Source organism: Geospiza fortis, unplaced genomic scaffold, assembly GCF_000277835.1.
Source record: "Geospiza fortis unplaced genomic scaffold, GeoFor_1.0 scaffold78, whole genome shotgun sequence".
Lineage (NCBI taxonomy): Eukaryota > Metazoa > Chordata > Aves > Passeriformes > Thraupidae > Geospiza > Geospiza fortis.
The window spans coordinates 5,926,856-5,940,609 of record NW_005054339.1 but is presented as its reverse complement, the minus strand read 5'-3'; the positions used below and the strand labels follow the sequence as shown (position 1 = coordinate 5,940,609).

Genomic DNA, 13,754 nt, shown 5'->3' with positions numbered 1-13,754 from the left:
ATATTTTGGGGATTCTTCAAGAATTCACAGGCATTGATGTGGCATTTGATTTGAAAAATGTTGTAATAATAACATTATAATCTGTAACAGGGTGTTTCTTTTGGTTTTGGTTAGCAGCCAGAGGCTCAGGGAACCCAAACAATATTCATAGTGGTGAAGCTCATGGGTATTGTTATTTGTATAATTATGATTTCCAAAAAGAATACAAGATTTTTGTTGTTTTCCAGAAGGCATGTAGCTGCTTTTTTTTCTTTTTTTTTTTAAGAGCTTTCTGTATATTGCCTGTGACCATTTTTTGCTGACTTATTTGGAGACCTCTTTATATTTCAGTTACTGAAGGTTTTAGTTCAACCAATAGACTCTTCAGCTGCTCTTCTTTTTTGATCTAAGTTTCTGCAATTTGTTCCCCTCTGGGTCAGGTGATATTGGGAATAGGCATAGACAGATTATATGGAGCCAAGTGAGATGTCTTCCATACAGGGCAGCAAGTTTTGTGGAAAAGGAGAATGTGAAAAACCTTATTTCGTTTCCACTTAAGCATTGCAGCTAACATGCAGAAAAAGCTGATATATTCAGTATTATTAATTACTGAGTAAATAGCTTTGTGATGAAGATAACTAAGTTGCCTAGACTGTTGTGAATTGTCCAGCCTAAATGCTGTGCTCTGAAGCTGAGTGACATCTGAGGATGAAGCCCAGCTCTGCTGAGTTCAGTCCTTTGGTTTGGAATTCTCTTCATCAGTGCTTGCATATTTTGTGTTTTTATTTTCAGGAGTTAGAAGATAAATGAGTGGGCTGGGATTAGAAGATGGGCTACTAAGGGACACGGGTTGGTTGGAGATTGATTTGAGGATAGATCCAGCTGATTAAGAAAGTAAAAGCCTTGAATGCTGAGAGTTGCACAGTAGCATTTGGCGTGAACCTTTTTGATAACTGTAGAATTGATGATAAGTAAAGGGAGATGGAAGAAGAAATTATGCTGAGAGTTGAGATCTGTCCTAGCAATGTTGTTCTTCTGTACACATCCACAGTATAATCTATTGCATGTAGATAAAAGCATACTAAAAAAATTATCTCTGGAATTGAGCATTCTCATGAAGAGTTCAGTTCTTGGATCTGAGTATTGAGGTTTCAGCCCTTCAAAAATGCTGTGTATAACTTTACTGTACTAAGGACTCTTGTCCAAGTACATAACATTTATTTAGGAGATAATTTTTTTTATTGCCAAAGATATCATTTCGGTATTAAAAGCTATCTGATGTCGGGACTTGAAGCAGAGGGGTTACCTATAGAAGCATCTAGCATTTGTAGGAATGCAACAGGTGGCACCATAAACATATTACCAGAAAAACTTTTGGTTACATTCAACTTGAGGGGGTGGGGGTGCTTATTAAGGGTGAAGGTTTGCTGAACTGAAAAGGAAAAAAACAAAAATGAATCAATGAATCCTTGTTAAACTAAACCAGTTTAGTCTGATCAAGCTGAGCCTAGACTGATCTTTAAAAGTTTATTTCATTCTTCTCCTCTCCTTGAAATAAGTAATACAGAGTAAGCTCATTAAGGCCAAAAGTTGATAGCATCTGGGAAATTTTAGTAAAAGTAGTGATTGGTGTTTCACTTTTCCTATGATATTCCTGAGATATGGAGCCCCACCTTTTAGTGGCAGCAATGCTAGCTGTATGTTCATGAACATTCAAATCTTCCTAAGAAAGGTGTGAGGATTTTCTTTTTTAGTCTATGGAATACTACAGACCAGGAATGGGTGGGCTTTTGTATTACTGATTATTTTGTAGTGCTGGTTCATGAGTTCATTGTGCTTGGTGCTGTGCAAATATAAATTTTTTTTTGCTCTGCACATTTTACAGTTTATTCAACCATGTCAAAGTGTGTGAAAGGATTTTCCTGGAAGGGGTGGGAAAGCAGACACATAGGTGCATGAATGGGTGTTGTAGTGCTAAACTTTTGATGCTGCAGATGCTCAAGGGAGTATTTTTAAGCTATTCCACAGTGTGGGTATATCTGATTATTTGCAGATAGTATTGTGGGTACTGCAGCACAGATGATGTAAATATCAACAGTTGGGGTCATGATAATCTTCATTCTCATGAACAGAAGAAGAATAAGCTAGGGGGCTCAAATATGTGGTAATTTTAAGTGACGGAGTTCTCAGACTATTGGCCTTCTACTTTTTGAGTTGTGGACTCTTCTAGAAGGTCAGTTGCCTTGCAAGACAGCAGGGTGTCATGTGTGGCTGATACATAACAGTATAAGCAGATAACATGTGACACGAGCATCTGAGTGCTTATGATGCACTCGTGTGCAATTAATTGTTTCATTCTTTTTGTTCCCCTTTCATCCATAGGTGACAAAGAAGGTCAAGTCCATGCAGATGTTCCATACTCCTGTGACTTATGCAATGCAGGGTGACAGAGTGGGTGTCTGTGTGACCCAGTTTGATCCCAAGCTGCTAGAACGAGGCCTGATTTGCACCCCAGATTCACTTCACACCATCCACGCTGCCATCATTTCCCTGAAGAAAATTCAGTATTTCCGAGGAGCTCTTCAGACTAAGGCCAAGTTCCACATCACAGTCGGTCATGAGACAGTTATGGGAAGAGTGATGTTTTTCAGTCCAGCCCCTGCCAACTTCAATGAACAAATTCAAGAAAATGTGTTTGATTTTGAAAAAGATTATCTTTATCAAGAGCAATATTTGTCCAAGGACTCAGTTTCTTCAGAGGAGAACAAAGAAAATGACCAGGCAGGAGAAGTCCAGCTCCCAAAACAACAGTGGGCTTTGCTGGAGTTTGAAAAACCAGTCACTTGTCCTAAACTGTGCCTTGTGATTGGCTCTAAGCTGGATACAGATATTCATGCCAATACCTGCAGGCTGGCATTCCATGGGGTGCTGCTCCAAGGCATGGAAGACAAGAACTACACAGAGACTTTCCTTCCAAAGCTGAAAGTGTACAAACAGAAGCACAAAGAAGGACAGGTGGAAAGGGTAAGCTGTCTCTCTGTGCTATATATGGGAACTGGAAATATTTGTCCTGTGTATGATGGTGGACTGCAGAATTGTCACTGCTATGTTCCAGAGCACTTACGCAGATTTTTCTAATGTTTGTATTACATCTGGTCTGCTTGCAAGCAGAAATCACTGTTTAAAGTGACTGATTTATTCAGTGTAATCCAGTGGTGAGTAATGTGGTGCTGGTTTTGCACTGATCCTTTCAGAGTCTGATCAGTGTGTTCCTCCCAGAGAGTGGCTTTGTGCACCTTCCTAAGTGACAAAACTTCCAGGTTTCTATTGATGTATTTTACACAATCTGCAGTACATTGAAAATGTAAAGACAGTGGAAAACAAAGTAGCATTTGGTTAAATAACACAAATAACACAAGTAATTATTTTTTGGTATCTTTACTTTTTAGCAAATAAGAGCATTTATTTTAGTAGGCAAAAAGAAATTTCCTACAGGGTGCCTTACACTAGTGAGAACATGTTGAAATTGGAATCAGATTCATGACATGGACAACTCCAGCCATGCCCAATGCATGTTATTTCTATGTCATACAGATAATAATAATTATCATCATATCTCTTATAGGGTTTGTATTTGACCCATCTCAGTGTAGCAGAAAACAGAGATGCTTTCGGCAGGAGTTAGAGCTACAGTGCAAATAAAAGGGGATTTGTTTGTACTCTGCCATTGGAATTGGAGAGATGCACTGTCTGTAGTGGTTGGTGTTACATTGCTGGCATAGGTTTGCCCTTGGTGCTGGTTACCCTTCAGTCAGCAGTGGAGAATCACTTGTTGCTACATTGCACAGTGGAATTTTTCATGAGGAATGGTTTAGGTGGAAATGTGCAATGTATAAGTAACTTAATTGTTTGCATCAACTCTGTTCATTAAGGGGTAAACTTCAGCATTTGTTTACTTCATGTATTGGTATGATAGATGATCTATTAAATATTGGGTAAAAAACTATTTTAATTTTGATTTTCCTACTCTTTTAATTTTGATTTTCCTAACTCAAAACTTCATTGTTTGAACAAAATGTTTAGCATTCTTCTTTTCAAAATTCCTTAAAGCTGAGTTGAGGATTGCATAATATCTCTCCTTAATTTGCTATAGGAGACTAAACACTTGGCATATGATACTGTGTTTGCCATGTATAATGCAGACTCCTTGAATATTGTTTGTTTGCTTTACTAATTTAATTGTAGGGAGATGCCTACTATGGCATGATTAGTGAGGTTCTTCAAAATGCCTCACTAAATTAATTGATCAAATAGCTAATTCGTATTTCTTCCCCTTTTTTCCTGAGGTTTCTATTGAATTTTTAGCTCTTAAAAAAAAAAAAGAAAATATTAGTTTCTCCTTTGAATTTTTACTTCTCATTTTGGAAGCCTTTTATTTCAAAGGAATGACAGACCTATGGCATTGTGTTGATTTTTTGAATGCCAGTTTTGTCACTAGAAAAGGAGGTAGTTAGGAGGGGGATGTCTGTAGCTTTCTGAATTTTTATCTTTGTTTATATGAATTATCTGAAACACCCAAAACCCATAGTCACTCTTCCCAATTTTGGTAGCAGGTGTGTTGTCTCCTTTGTTTGAGATGTCCAGCTGCCTTTCTCTCTGGCTGATGGAGACACTGAATTAGAACCAGGAATCCAAAGTCTCTGGACTCTAAGCTGCAGAGAAGCTCTAGACCAAATATGTCAGTCTGTCATTCCTCTGGCACTCAGGAGCTTTCTGAACTCATGAAACTTTTGCCTTTATCTTGGCTAAAGATTGATGCACTTGTGCATGGCCCATGCTGCCAGGATCCAGTGAGAGCTGGCTTGCAATAACAATGGGCATGGAAGTTTGTGTGAGCCATGGAAACAGGTGCCTTTCTCTCACTGAGGTGAACTGGTCAAACATTCTTTATTTTTGTTCTCAGTACCTGGCACTTAAAAACTTGCAGACTACCAAGCGTGTGAGTTGTCTGTTGGGGTCGACAGTTTGCTGTTAGCCCTGGTCATACAATTTTGATTGTTTTTATTTAGTGTTGTGTTCAAGCTGTGTGCTGGTTTATATATTCTGCTCTAGATTTTACTGTGTAAATAATGGTATAATGCTAATCAATTACTCATAGTTTGGTTTTTGTTTGGGCCAGAAAATAAAGAACACGCTTTATTTAATATTTGACCAACAGAATAATTTATTAGGCTATGTTAGTGAACTATTTTATCTTCCTGTGCCTTTTAACATGTAGATCAGGGAGGTTTATTGTTTTATCCTGCCTCTGTACCACAGTGTGCCCTATATATGTGCCTTGGTCACTGTGTGTGTGATGCTAACTGGTCCTGTGAAGGGACAATTGCCATCACAGCTTTGTACCCACATTCTGCCTCCTGTGATAGATATTGCACATACTTGGAGCTGGCATTTTCCCTGATGCATGCTGAAGGGATGATGGAGCAAACACTGTAGGAAAGGCTCATGGTGTAAAGTCCCAGGAGTGCTCAGGGACTTGGAAGGGTTGGTGGGAAGAGGATTGTGCCAGGTATAAAGGGGCTGCTGGGGAAGTGCTTAGAGCCGAGGTAGCTGCTGGCTGAGTCTGTGCTTTGCAGAGCACAGCAGCAGGAACAATTGGGTGGTACAGAGACTTATTTTAGTACACAAAGTCACCAGCTAATAGAAAACTTGAATCAGCTGGTCCCACCCTGCTGCTGATGGATGGCTGGAGATTAGGATCGCTGAATTTAGGGTGTCTGTTCTTGGCACTGGTACAGGAAAATTTCTTTCTCTGTTGAGCAAGGAAGCTCCCCCCTCCTCACTTTCCCTAGGGAGGCATAAAATAATAATAATAATTAAAAAATACATGTTACCTTCACAAGAAGTGAACTTTTTCCTTCAGAGAATACTGCTGGGGAAAATTAGCTTCATAGCTTCCTGAAAGGCTGGGAGAGAGGGAGGCAGGGCCATGTAAGGTCCCTCCTCGGGTTCACCATAGAAACATGCTTCCAAACTGGGATGCAGGGGAATTCAATAGTGCCCATTTGTAAAACATTGCTGCTAATCTGATGTGGGGTCTCCCAAGCCCCCCTGCTTGCTGCTGGAATTAAAATAAATTCCCTGCAGTTTAACTACCAGTTTACCCAGGAGAAATCAGGCATTTATGGTTTGGCTTTTTGTTCCTATTCTGATTACTTTCAGAGCACTGATGGAATAGTGAGAACTGTAAATTCATTAAATTTCAGCATCACAGTATTTTTCTTTCTGCCCCTTGTGTGTGGCACCCCTCTGCACTGTAAGGTTTATTTTTTAAAATAAAACAAGAATATTTATTCTCCAACATTTTTTGTCTCTCTACAAGAAAGTGTGACATTTTTCTTGGTTCACATAGAAATGAAATCCATGGAAAATAATGGCATTTACTACACAGTATTTTTAAAAAAATCATACTTAAGCTAGCAAACAGTCTTTGAGGAGTACAGTTTACTGAAATTTCATGCCTGAGCTTCCTGTTTTTTCTCATCTGCTGAAGTGGTGGAAAATGTTCTACAAAAATTCAAGTACCCTGTCATTGCATTTTTTACTGCTCACTTTTCCCTTTTGGTATTGTCTCTAATGCCAAGATTGAGTGGAGCTCTGGGAGAGAAAGAACCACCCTTGACTACTGTTGCTCATCAAAATATTTGTATTTACTTGTCTGCAGTGCATCCTTGTTTATTCATCTACTGATTTTTTGGAGGGGGGGGAAGCAGAATAAAGGGGAATATGTATTACTGTGATCTATGACAAACTACTATATGAGAAGTTAGTGCTGTCTGAGGTGCAGCTTAGTCTATGAAATTGAGGCACTGGGATTGCCTGTTGGTTATGAAAATGTTGCATGGTTCTACTGCAGTAATGGTTTTTATCTGGTATTATACCATTTGATATTCCTGAGCTGTTATGAAAATGTGTGAATGCTCTATTTCACTTTAGACCACGAGGGGTTTTTTATGCGTAAGTATGGTGAGTTTTAAGGAAAATCTAAATATTTCATCAGAACTAAGATGACAGTGGTAGAGGTTCATATTTGCTTAACCTCATGGTTTCAAAAATAGTGTGAAATGCTAGTCCAGCTTTCTCTTGCAGAGAGGACTGGAGAGAGGGGAGAACTTCAGTGGGAGGAAGTTTCTGTCTAGAGCATCTTTCGGGTGTGGTTATGTGGAGGCAGAGACTGTCGCCCTCTGGATGTTTTATTTTTGCAAACCCTTGGCTGCCTGACAAATGTGCTCTCAATAGGAAAAAGCTAGGCTGGCAACAAGTGGCTTGTACTGATAAAAAGGTAAAAGAGAGTGCTATTGTGAACACCAGTGCAGCTCTAAGGAGTGTGATGTGGGAATCTTGGTGGAAAAGGGCAAATGAGTGAGAAGGAGGTTTTGTCCCTCTGATTTGGCATTCAGTGCTGGCACTGCTTGCTGCAGTGGAGCAGGTCAGCTGTTCCTGGAAACAAATTACAAAGCTAAGCAGCAGCTCTTGTCCTTGGTCTTGTGCTTCTAGAGACAGTGTTCAGCTCTTCACAGTTCTGTGGGCAAAGAGACTTGTATTAATCCTAACATTATCTCTGAAATACCTTCTTTGAATTTAACCTCTATGCAGCCTTGCAGGTTAATTCTAGTCTGACTCATGAAGCACTTACTCAGTTCCTGGAATAAATCCTTTATATTTGTCACATTATTTGCTCTTTGGCTTCCACGAACGTACAGGTTGAGTGCAGAGAGTTTCAACTGAAAGGTGAACTGTAGGAGTGCATCATGCTTTCCTGCATGACTCAGATATTCTGCCTGTTTTGAAAATGTTTGCATGAGCAGGATTTATCTTAGAATGGTTGCCACAGAGTCCTATTGTCATGGGTACTCGTAAATCCAAAGCTCTGTGACAGAAACAAAAGGAGGAGGAAAAGTCTGTCTTGCAGTGTGAGCTGCACCTTCTGCACTTTCAGGCTTGTGTAGTGAAAAATATACATGTGCTGGCTGGAATGGTTTCCCATTTTAAGTGTAGAAGAATGCTTTCCTGTCATAATGGGCTTGTCCTTTATAAGAATACTTTATCAGTTAGAAGAATTAGTTCCCTCTATTTTGAAGTTTTTAATGTATCTTTCTCATGATTTGCCTTGCTCTTTGGGCTTTACTTGGTGGTAACCATGGTGCATGATGTCCTGGTTTCGTTCATCCCACTTTGTTCACGGGTTTTGTGGGTTGCTGGATGGTGAATTTTCTTGTACTCATTCTCCTGGGGGCTGAGGCCATCATGTAGCCAGCATGCTTTGTTTTTAGGGATGCCTGTTGCTTAATAACAACATGTTACTAATTGTTTGCATATTGGTGTGGTCTAAGTGTCCCCAAGGAGAAACACATTGTTGCAAGAGCAATAAGTGAAAGCAGGGTGAGTTATCAAGATCTTTATCAGCTCATCTCTTCTGAAGCCTGAATGGAAGAGAGAAAGCTTATCTTTCAGCATCTTTTAAAAGTGTTGGGCTCTTTCCTCTTCTTCCAGCAGGATAGGAAGAGCTTTGTCAGAGCAAGTAGATTACCTGAGTGGTCAAAGGGAAGGTCTTTGTCACCATCACTTCACAGATCCTTCTGGTCTTTCAGAAGAAGGATGGGATATTGTGGAGATGAGTGCCAGTAAGCAATTACAGGAACTGTGAGGAAATTGTATTAAATTTGTTGATGACCAGGAATGACCTAGACTGTCCCTTGGGGAACTAGACATTTTCAAAAGCAGCAGTTTTGAAAATGGTGGGTTTTTAAAAACTATGAGCAATATTTGAGTGGAAACAGCACATTTAGTTACTGAGCACATGACAGGTTTGCAGTAGCCACACGCTTAACCACACTGCTGAAGGAGTGTGCAAAGGAGGAGAAATGGACTTGCCCATGAGTGAATAGGAACATGTGATGTGATTCATTTAAGGGATGAGACCAGTTCTGTGGTGGAGACCTTTGCTTGGGGAGGCAGTAGGTTACTATAGGAGTACCAGAGTATTCCTGTCTGGAAAGATTCCTGGGTAGTGGATCATTTATAAACAACACTGGTATTTTTTTCACTTAATCCTTTGTAGGTATCCATAATACCAGAATTTGTTTCAGAGTTGTGCCTCTAGACTGTTTTCAAAGTACATGTGACAGAAATACTGTCCCTTAAATTTTCTGTTGAGTGATTGCATGGTGCTGCTATGAATGAAGATAATTAAAATTTAGCACCTTGGATAGTTAGACTCTTCCATCTAACTTATTTCTAGGTACAGGATGTTTCATTGTCTTACTAGGGCTAATGTTTCATCTGCAGTGACAGTGCAATGCCAGGGGCATAGCAAGTAAAACCCTGCAACAGCCAGGTGCTCTCTGGGTGACTGAGGTGGGGTTTGCAGACTGATAGGGGCACCCTGTGAGTAACAAGGCCACTCTGAAATCTGATGGAGCGCTGCCTGCATGTACAAGCAGTGACCTGGGCTGTCTGCAGAGCCCTCTGTGACTCCAGCTGGGAGAAGTGGTGGATGTCACTCCATCATCTACTGTAAACATGCAGACGCCACAATTACTATTTTTCCTGCTTTGAAGTCTGAACATGAGTTTGTTTGGTTCTGCTTGGCTGCTGATGGTATGCTAAATACAGTAATAATACAGAGATGAAGGCAATCAGGTGAATAAAAGTGCACAGCACATTTACTAGTTAAAATGCACTGTTAAATAGGAATAGAAAAGATGCATTTATTTATTGGCTCTTGTTTGGTTTTTCAGTAAAAGAGTTTGAGAAGCATAGGGGGATAAGGGAGAGGAGAGGGCTTACTGCCCATTAAACAGAAATACCATTTCTGCTAAACTGTGCTGGGAAAAGGATAGTGATATTTCCCAACTCAGCCTATGGATTAACACAGTACAATAAATTTGTCATAAAAGTGTACCAGGTAAGTTGCAGAATCTGCCTTCTTAGCCATAAAAAAAAAGTTTTGTTCACTCACCAGCAAAAGAATGGCTTACTCCACGTGACTGGGTAGTAGAATTTTGCAAGGTTTGAGTAACACCTATGGTTATTATTTACATTATTAAATTTAAAATGCAGACATGCTTTTGAGTCTTGCAAGTGTGTGGACAGCTGGTCTTGATTTTTCTGAGGTTGTGTAACAGTCACCTGTGGGGGAATCAGTTTGTCAGCAAGGCAACCAATACACCATTTTATTTATTGGATACAAAAATAAATTAAGAATGTTGCTTAGGTTGCAAAATGAAGAACTTGAAAGTTAGGAAATACCAGATTTACAGTTGCTTATGCAACATTAATTCTGCTCCCCTGTGCCTCTACCCTGTGCACTTAATAAGGCAAGGTTCCTCTGAAATTTTTTTGGATGTGGTCATGTTAAGACTATATCATGGAGCATATCAAAGAGGAGCAGGGATAAGATTGTATGGACATCTGGCATTTCTTAACTTCTTAAGTGCCCAATTCTGCAACTTACTTTCATATAAAACCTAAGTTATTTAATTTCCTAGGTATTTTTAAAGTCAAAAGATGAAGTAAAATTAAACCTCCGTATTGCTGAAGCTTGGCCATCCTTTTACTGTGCACCTTCACTGGGGCTGCAGTTGTAAACATCCAGTGTAGCACAGGCTTGTGTGGCTTGGTAGCACAAACCTTGTCAGCCAAATGGCAGGAGGAGGCTGTTACCTGCTGGAGGAGGTGGCTTTGGGCAGCAGATCCACATTCTGGAGCTGGAGATCCTCAGGGGAGGGGACAGACTCAGGGCATTGGAATGTATTGAGAGGGGAATGCAAGTCTGTCAGAGACAGTTCTCTTCTTCCTCAGCAGCAGTTGCTTCAGGCAGCTCTTTCCAGGCCTGTCCTCTCATTGTTGCCTCCTTCCAATGTGGATTCTGTAAGCCTCTGCTCTTCATTCCCCCCTGCCCTCCTCAAGCTATTTGTGGGCAGTTTCCTTTAGACATTTAACTTACTGTGGCTATGTCTGACCTCTTGCTATGTGCCAGGTCTGTGCACTGTACCAAATGAAACTTGCCATGTCCCACTGATGTCTTTTTTTCTATGTTTAGGATTTAAGAACCTGAGATCACCAAAGTTAAAAATACTTTTTTAAAAGTTAAGAAATTTCCTGTGTGTTTTTAAGTCATGGAGGTACCACCACCAACCTTCCTGGCTGCTCAGAACCTTCTTCAGGAAGAGGAGACATCTTCAGCTTGGCATGCTTACAGAGCCAGGTCAAGACCTGTACATACCATCTTGTCTAGAGAACAGCTTGTGGTTTGGTTTTTATTCTTGGATAGTAAGGATCATAGGGTTTTTAATCTGTGCAGCAAGCCAGGGCTGGCTGCTCTGGAGATGGATGGTGTAGGATGTAGTAACAGTCTTGAGCCTCCACTTTCCCATATCTGTTAATGTTGCGTTTTCCACATAATGGGAATGCAGCATAGATTAATAAAAAAATGAAATCATGACATGAACCAGCTTCTTCTCACTTGGTAAAACTAATGTTTTCATTCAGACCATGTCAGGAATTCAGTGCCTGTGTTTCTTTTGGGATTCAACCCTGCTAAGCTTTGAACAGAGATGAAGAAAACTTGCACTGTAAAGGTGCATAATGAATGAACAGTGCCCTGTTGAAACCCTGTATGTGACTGGAGAATGCTGTTGGGGAGGTGTAGAGCTTTTAGAACCTAGAGCAGTCTGGTTGTGCACCTCTCACTCATTGTCCTGATTCAGTACTCAGCACTCCTTTTTTTTTGCTGCCATGCAATGTTTTACCAGGGGTGGCACAATGCTCAGCAAAGAGAAGGGCATTTTATGGGCTTGTTAAATGTTCCCAAACTCAACTGTCCCTTTACTCAGAAAGGGAGAGAAAAGAAAATGTTTTTTTGATATAAGAAACATAGGCTGGTGAGAGATGGGACAAACATCTGAAAACCAAGTTAATGGATATGTGGAGATGTTAATGTGATGGCTTCCATTAAAACAGCAGTAATGAGATGTGAAGCTGAAGGCTTCTAGTGCTGGAGGGAGTTGCAGAAAGAAAAGTCTTTATGTTGCTGTAATTAAGGTCATGAGGAAAAGCTGTGACTGACCAAATAATTCTTTTTGTCCCAAGTTGTTCAGCTAGTTCTCAGTAACCAGCTATAAACTAGAAGTTTTTGTAGAGTCAAAAAAGCTGGAAACTTGATCATTGGTGCAATCCTCTCACTTCCTTTCTCCTTCACCCTTTTTGTGGCCTCATGTACCATCATTTTCTCAATGCATGAAACGTTGTTTTAAAAGAGAACAGGAATTTGCAGGCTCAAAAATATTCCCATTTCTGACACAGAAATGGAAAGTGCTTGAAACTGTTTTCTAGAAATAAATGAGCTGTCACTGATCATGATGAAGATGTCTCAAGTGTACTTTTTCTGACGTACAAAAAAGTAATAAAAATGCTTTGTATTTTCAGTATTAGTCACAGGTTCTTTTTGTTCTGTTTTTCTCTCCTGTTGTTTTTCTGCTTTAGTTCCAATGAACCTTTTATGAGTTTGCTCAGAATAATCCTCAGGCCTTTAAAAGAATTTCTTTTTAAACTCATGTAACTTTTTATTAAATCAGAAAAGGTTATTCCTTCTATTTCTCAGTATCTTTTCTAGTATTTAATATTCAGTGCTTTTACTTTGTCTTAAGCCTTTCCTGATTTCCCTCTCATACTGGCACCACTTTGTTTCCTCATGTGTTTCTGTTCTGATCCACTTTTTTTTTCCATACAGATACATTAAGAGATGAGAGTTATTTGCTCTCAAAATATGTGTGATGGATTGTTTGAGAGAATGTTCAGGTGACAGTCATTTCTGAATGAACCTAAAAAGGAGGGTTGTTTAACAGGCTGGACAGCAGAACTTGCTGTCCTGCTCAAAGGGGCATCCTGGAGTTGTTTTTCCTTGGAATTAATACTATGGTTTGCACTGAATTCCAACATATAACATGAACTGTGGTTTTGCAAACAGTCTAAGGCAGGGTAAGTACTGAAGAGATGAGGAGTGCAAGTTGGTTATTTTTTTATGCTAACTTCTTGGTTTCAGCGCAAGGGTTATGTGCCAGAGATGCACATACTTCACCTACGGTTATAAAGCACTGTTTACTTTTTTTTTTGTGCAAACACAAAAGCCAAGTGGGAAGGGATATTTCATAAACTCAGTGCTATTGTGTCCTCTGGTCTAAGCCATAAAACAAGAGTAACAGAGACATTCCCTTTGAACTTGAAATCCTTTTCTAAGCTGCTGATCTAACCTAAGTGAGAGGGGGAGGCTATACCAGCCAGAAAATTTCTCTTCTGGGTATTTTTTCCATCCTGCCCCTTTTCTTTTTTAAACGTCCTTAAGTGAGTTTGATACTGCACCTCTGCCCATAAATTTAAAAAAATATTATCGTAATGTAGGTCAGTGAACTGAAACGCCACTGTACACCATGGGGGATTAAAGTCAGAGAGGCAGCCCTCTCCCACTCCTACTAGGTCATATGACAATATAAACAAGAAATGCAAGGAGCCTTCAGCTTTTTCTTGCCCTAATCCTTTGTTTATGCAGCACTTAAACTGACTTTTGGGGTCGTCTCTGTCTGGCATTAAAGCCCCTAAAGCTTTTTGAAGTTTCCCTGAAGTTAATAAAATTAGTCTGCCCTCATTGCTAGGCCCCTTGCTGCTGCTTCAGAGCAGACTGCGGATCCCTTACTGTCTTTGTGGCGTTTGGCTTT

At 39.9% G+C, this 13,754-nt stretch overlaps 1 protein-coding gene across 1 annotated transcript in view; it reads left to right on the top strand.

The window, feature by feature from the left end:
- Positions 1-13,754, top strand: part of EEFSEC (eukaryotic elongation factor, selenocysteine-tRNA specific) — a 122,159-nt gene that overhangs the window by 63,780 nt on the left and 44,625 nt on the right. The window contains exon 5 of the mRNA XM_031058190.1: positions 2,362-3,003. Within this exon, the coding sequence (XP_030914050.1) occupies positions 2,362-3,003 (642 nt within the window). The remainder of the gene's footprint in view (positions 1-2,361; positions 3,004-13,754) is intronic.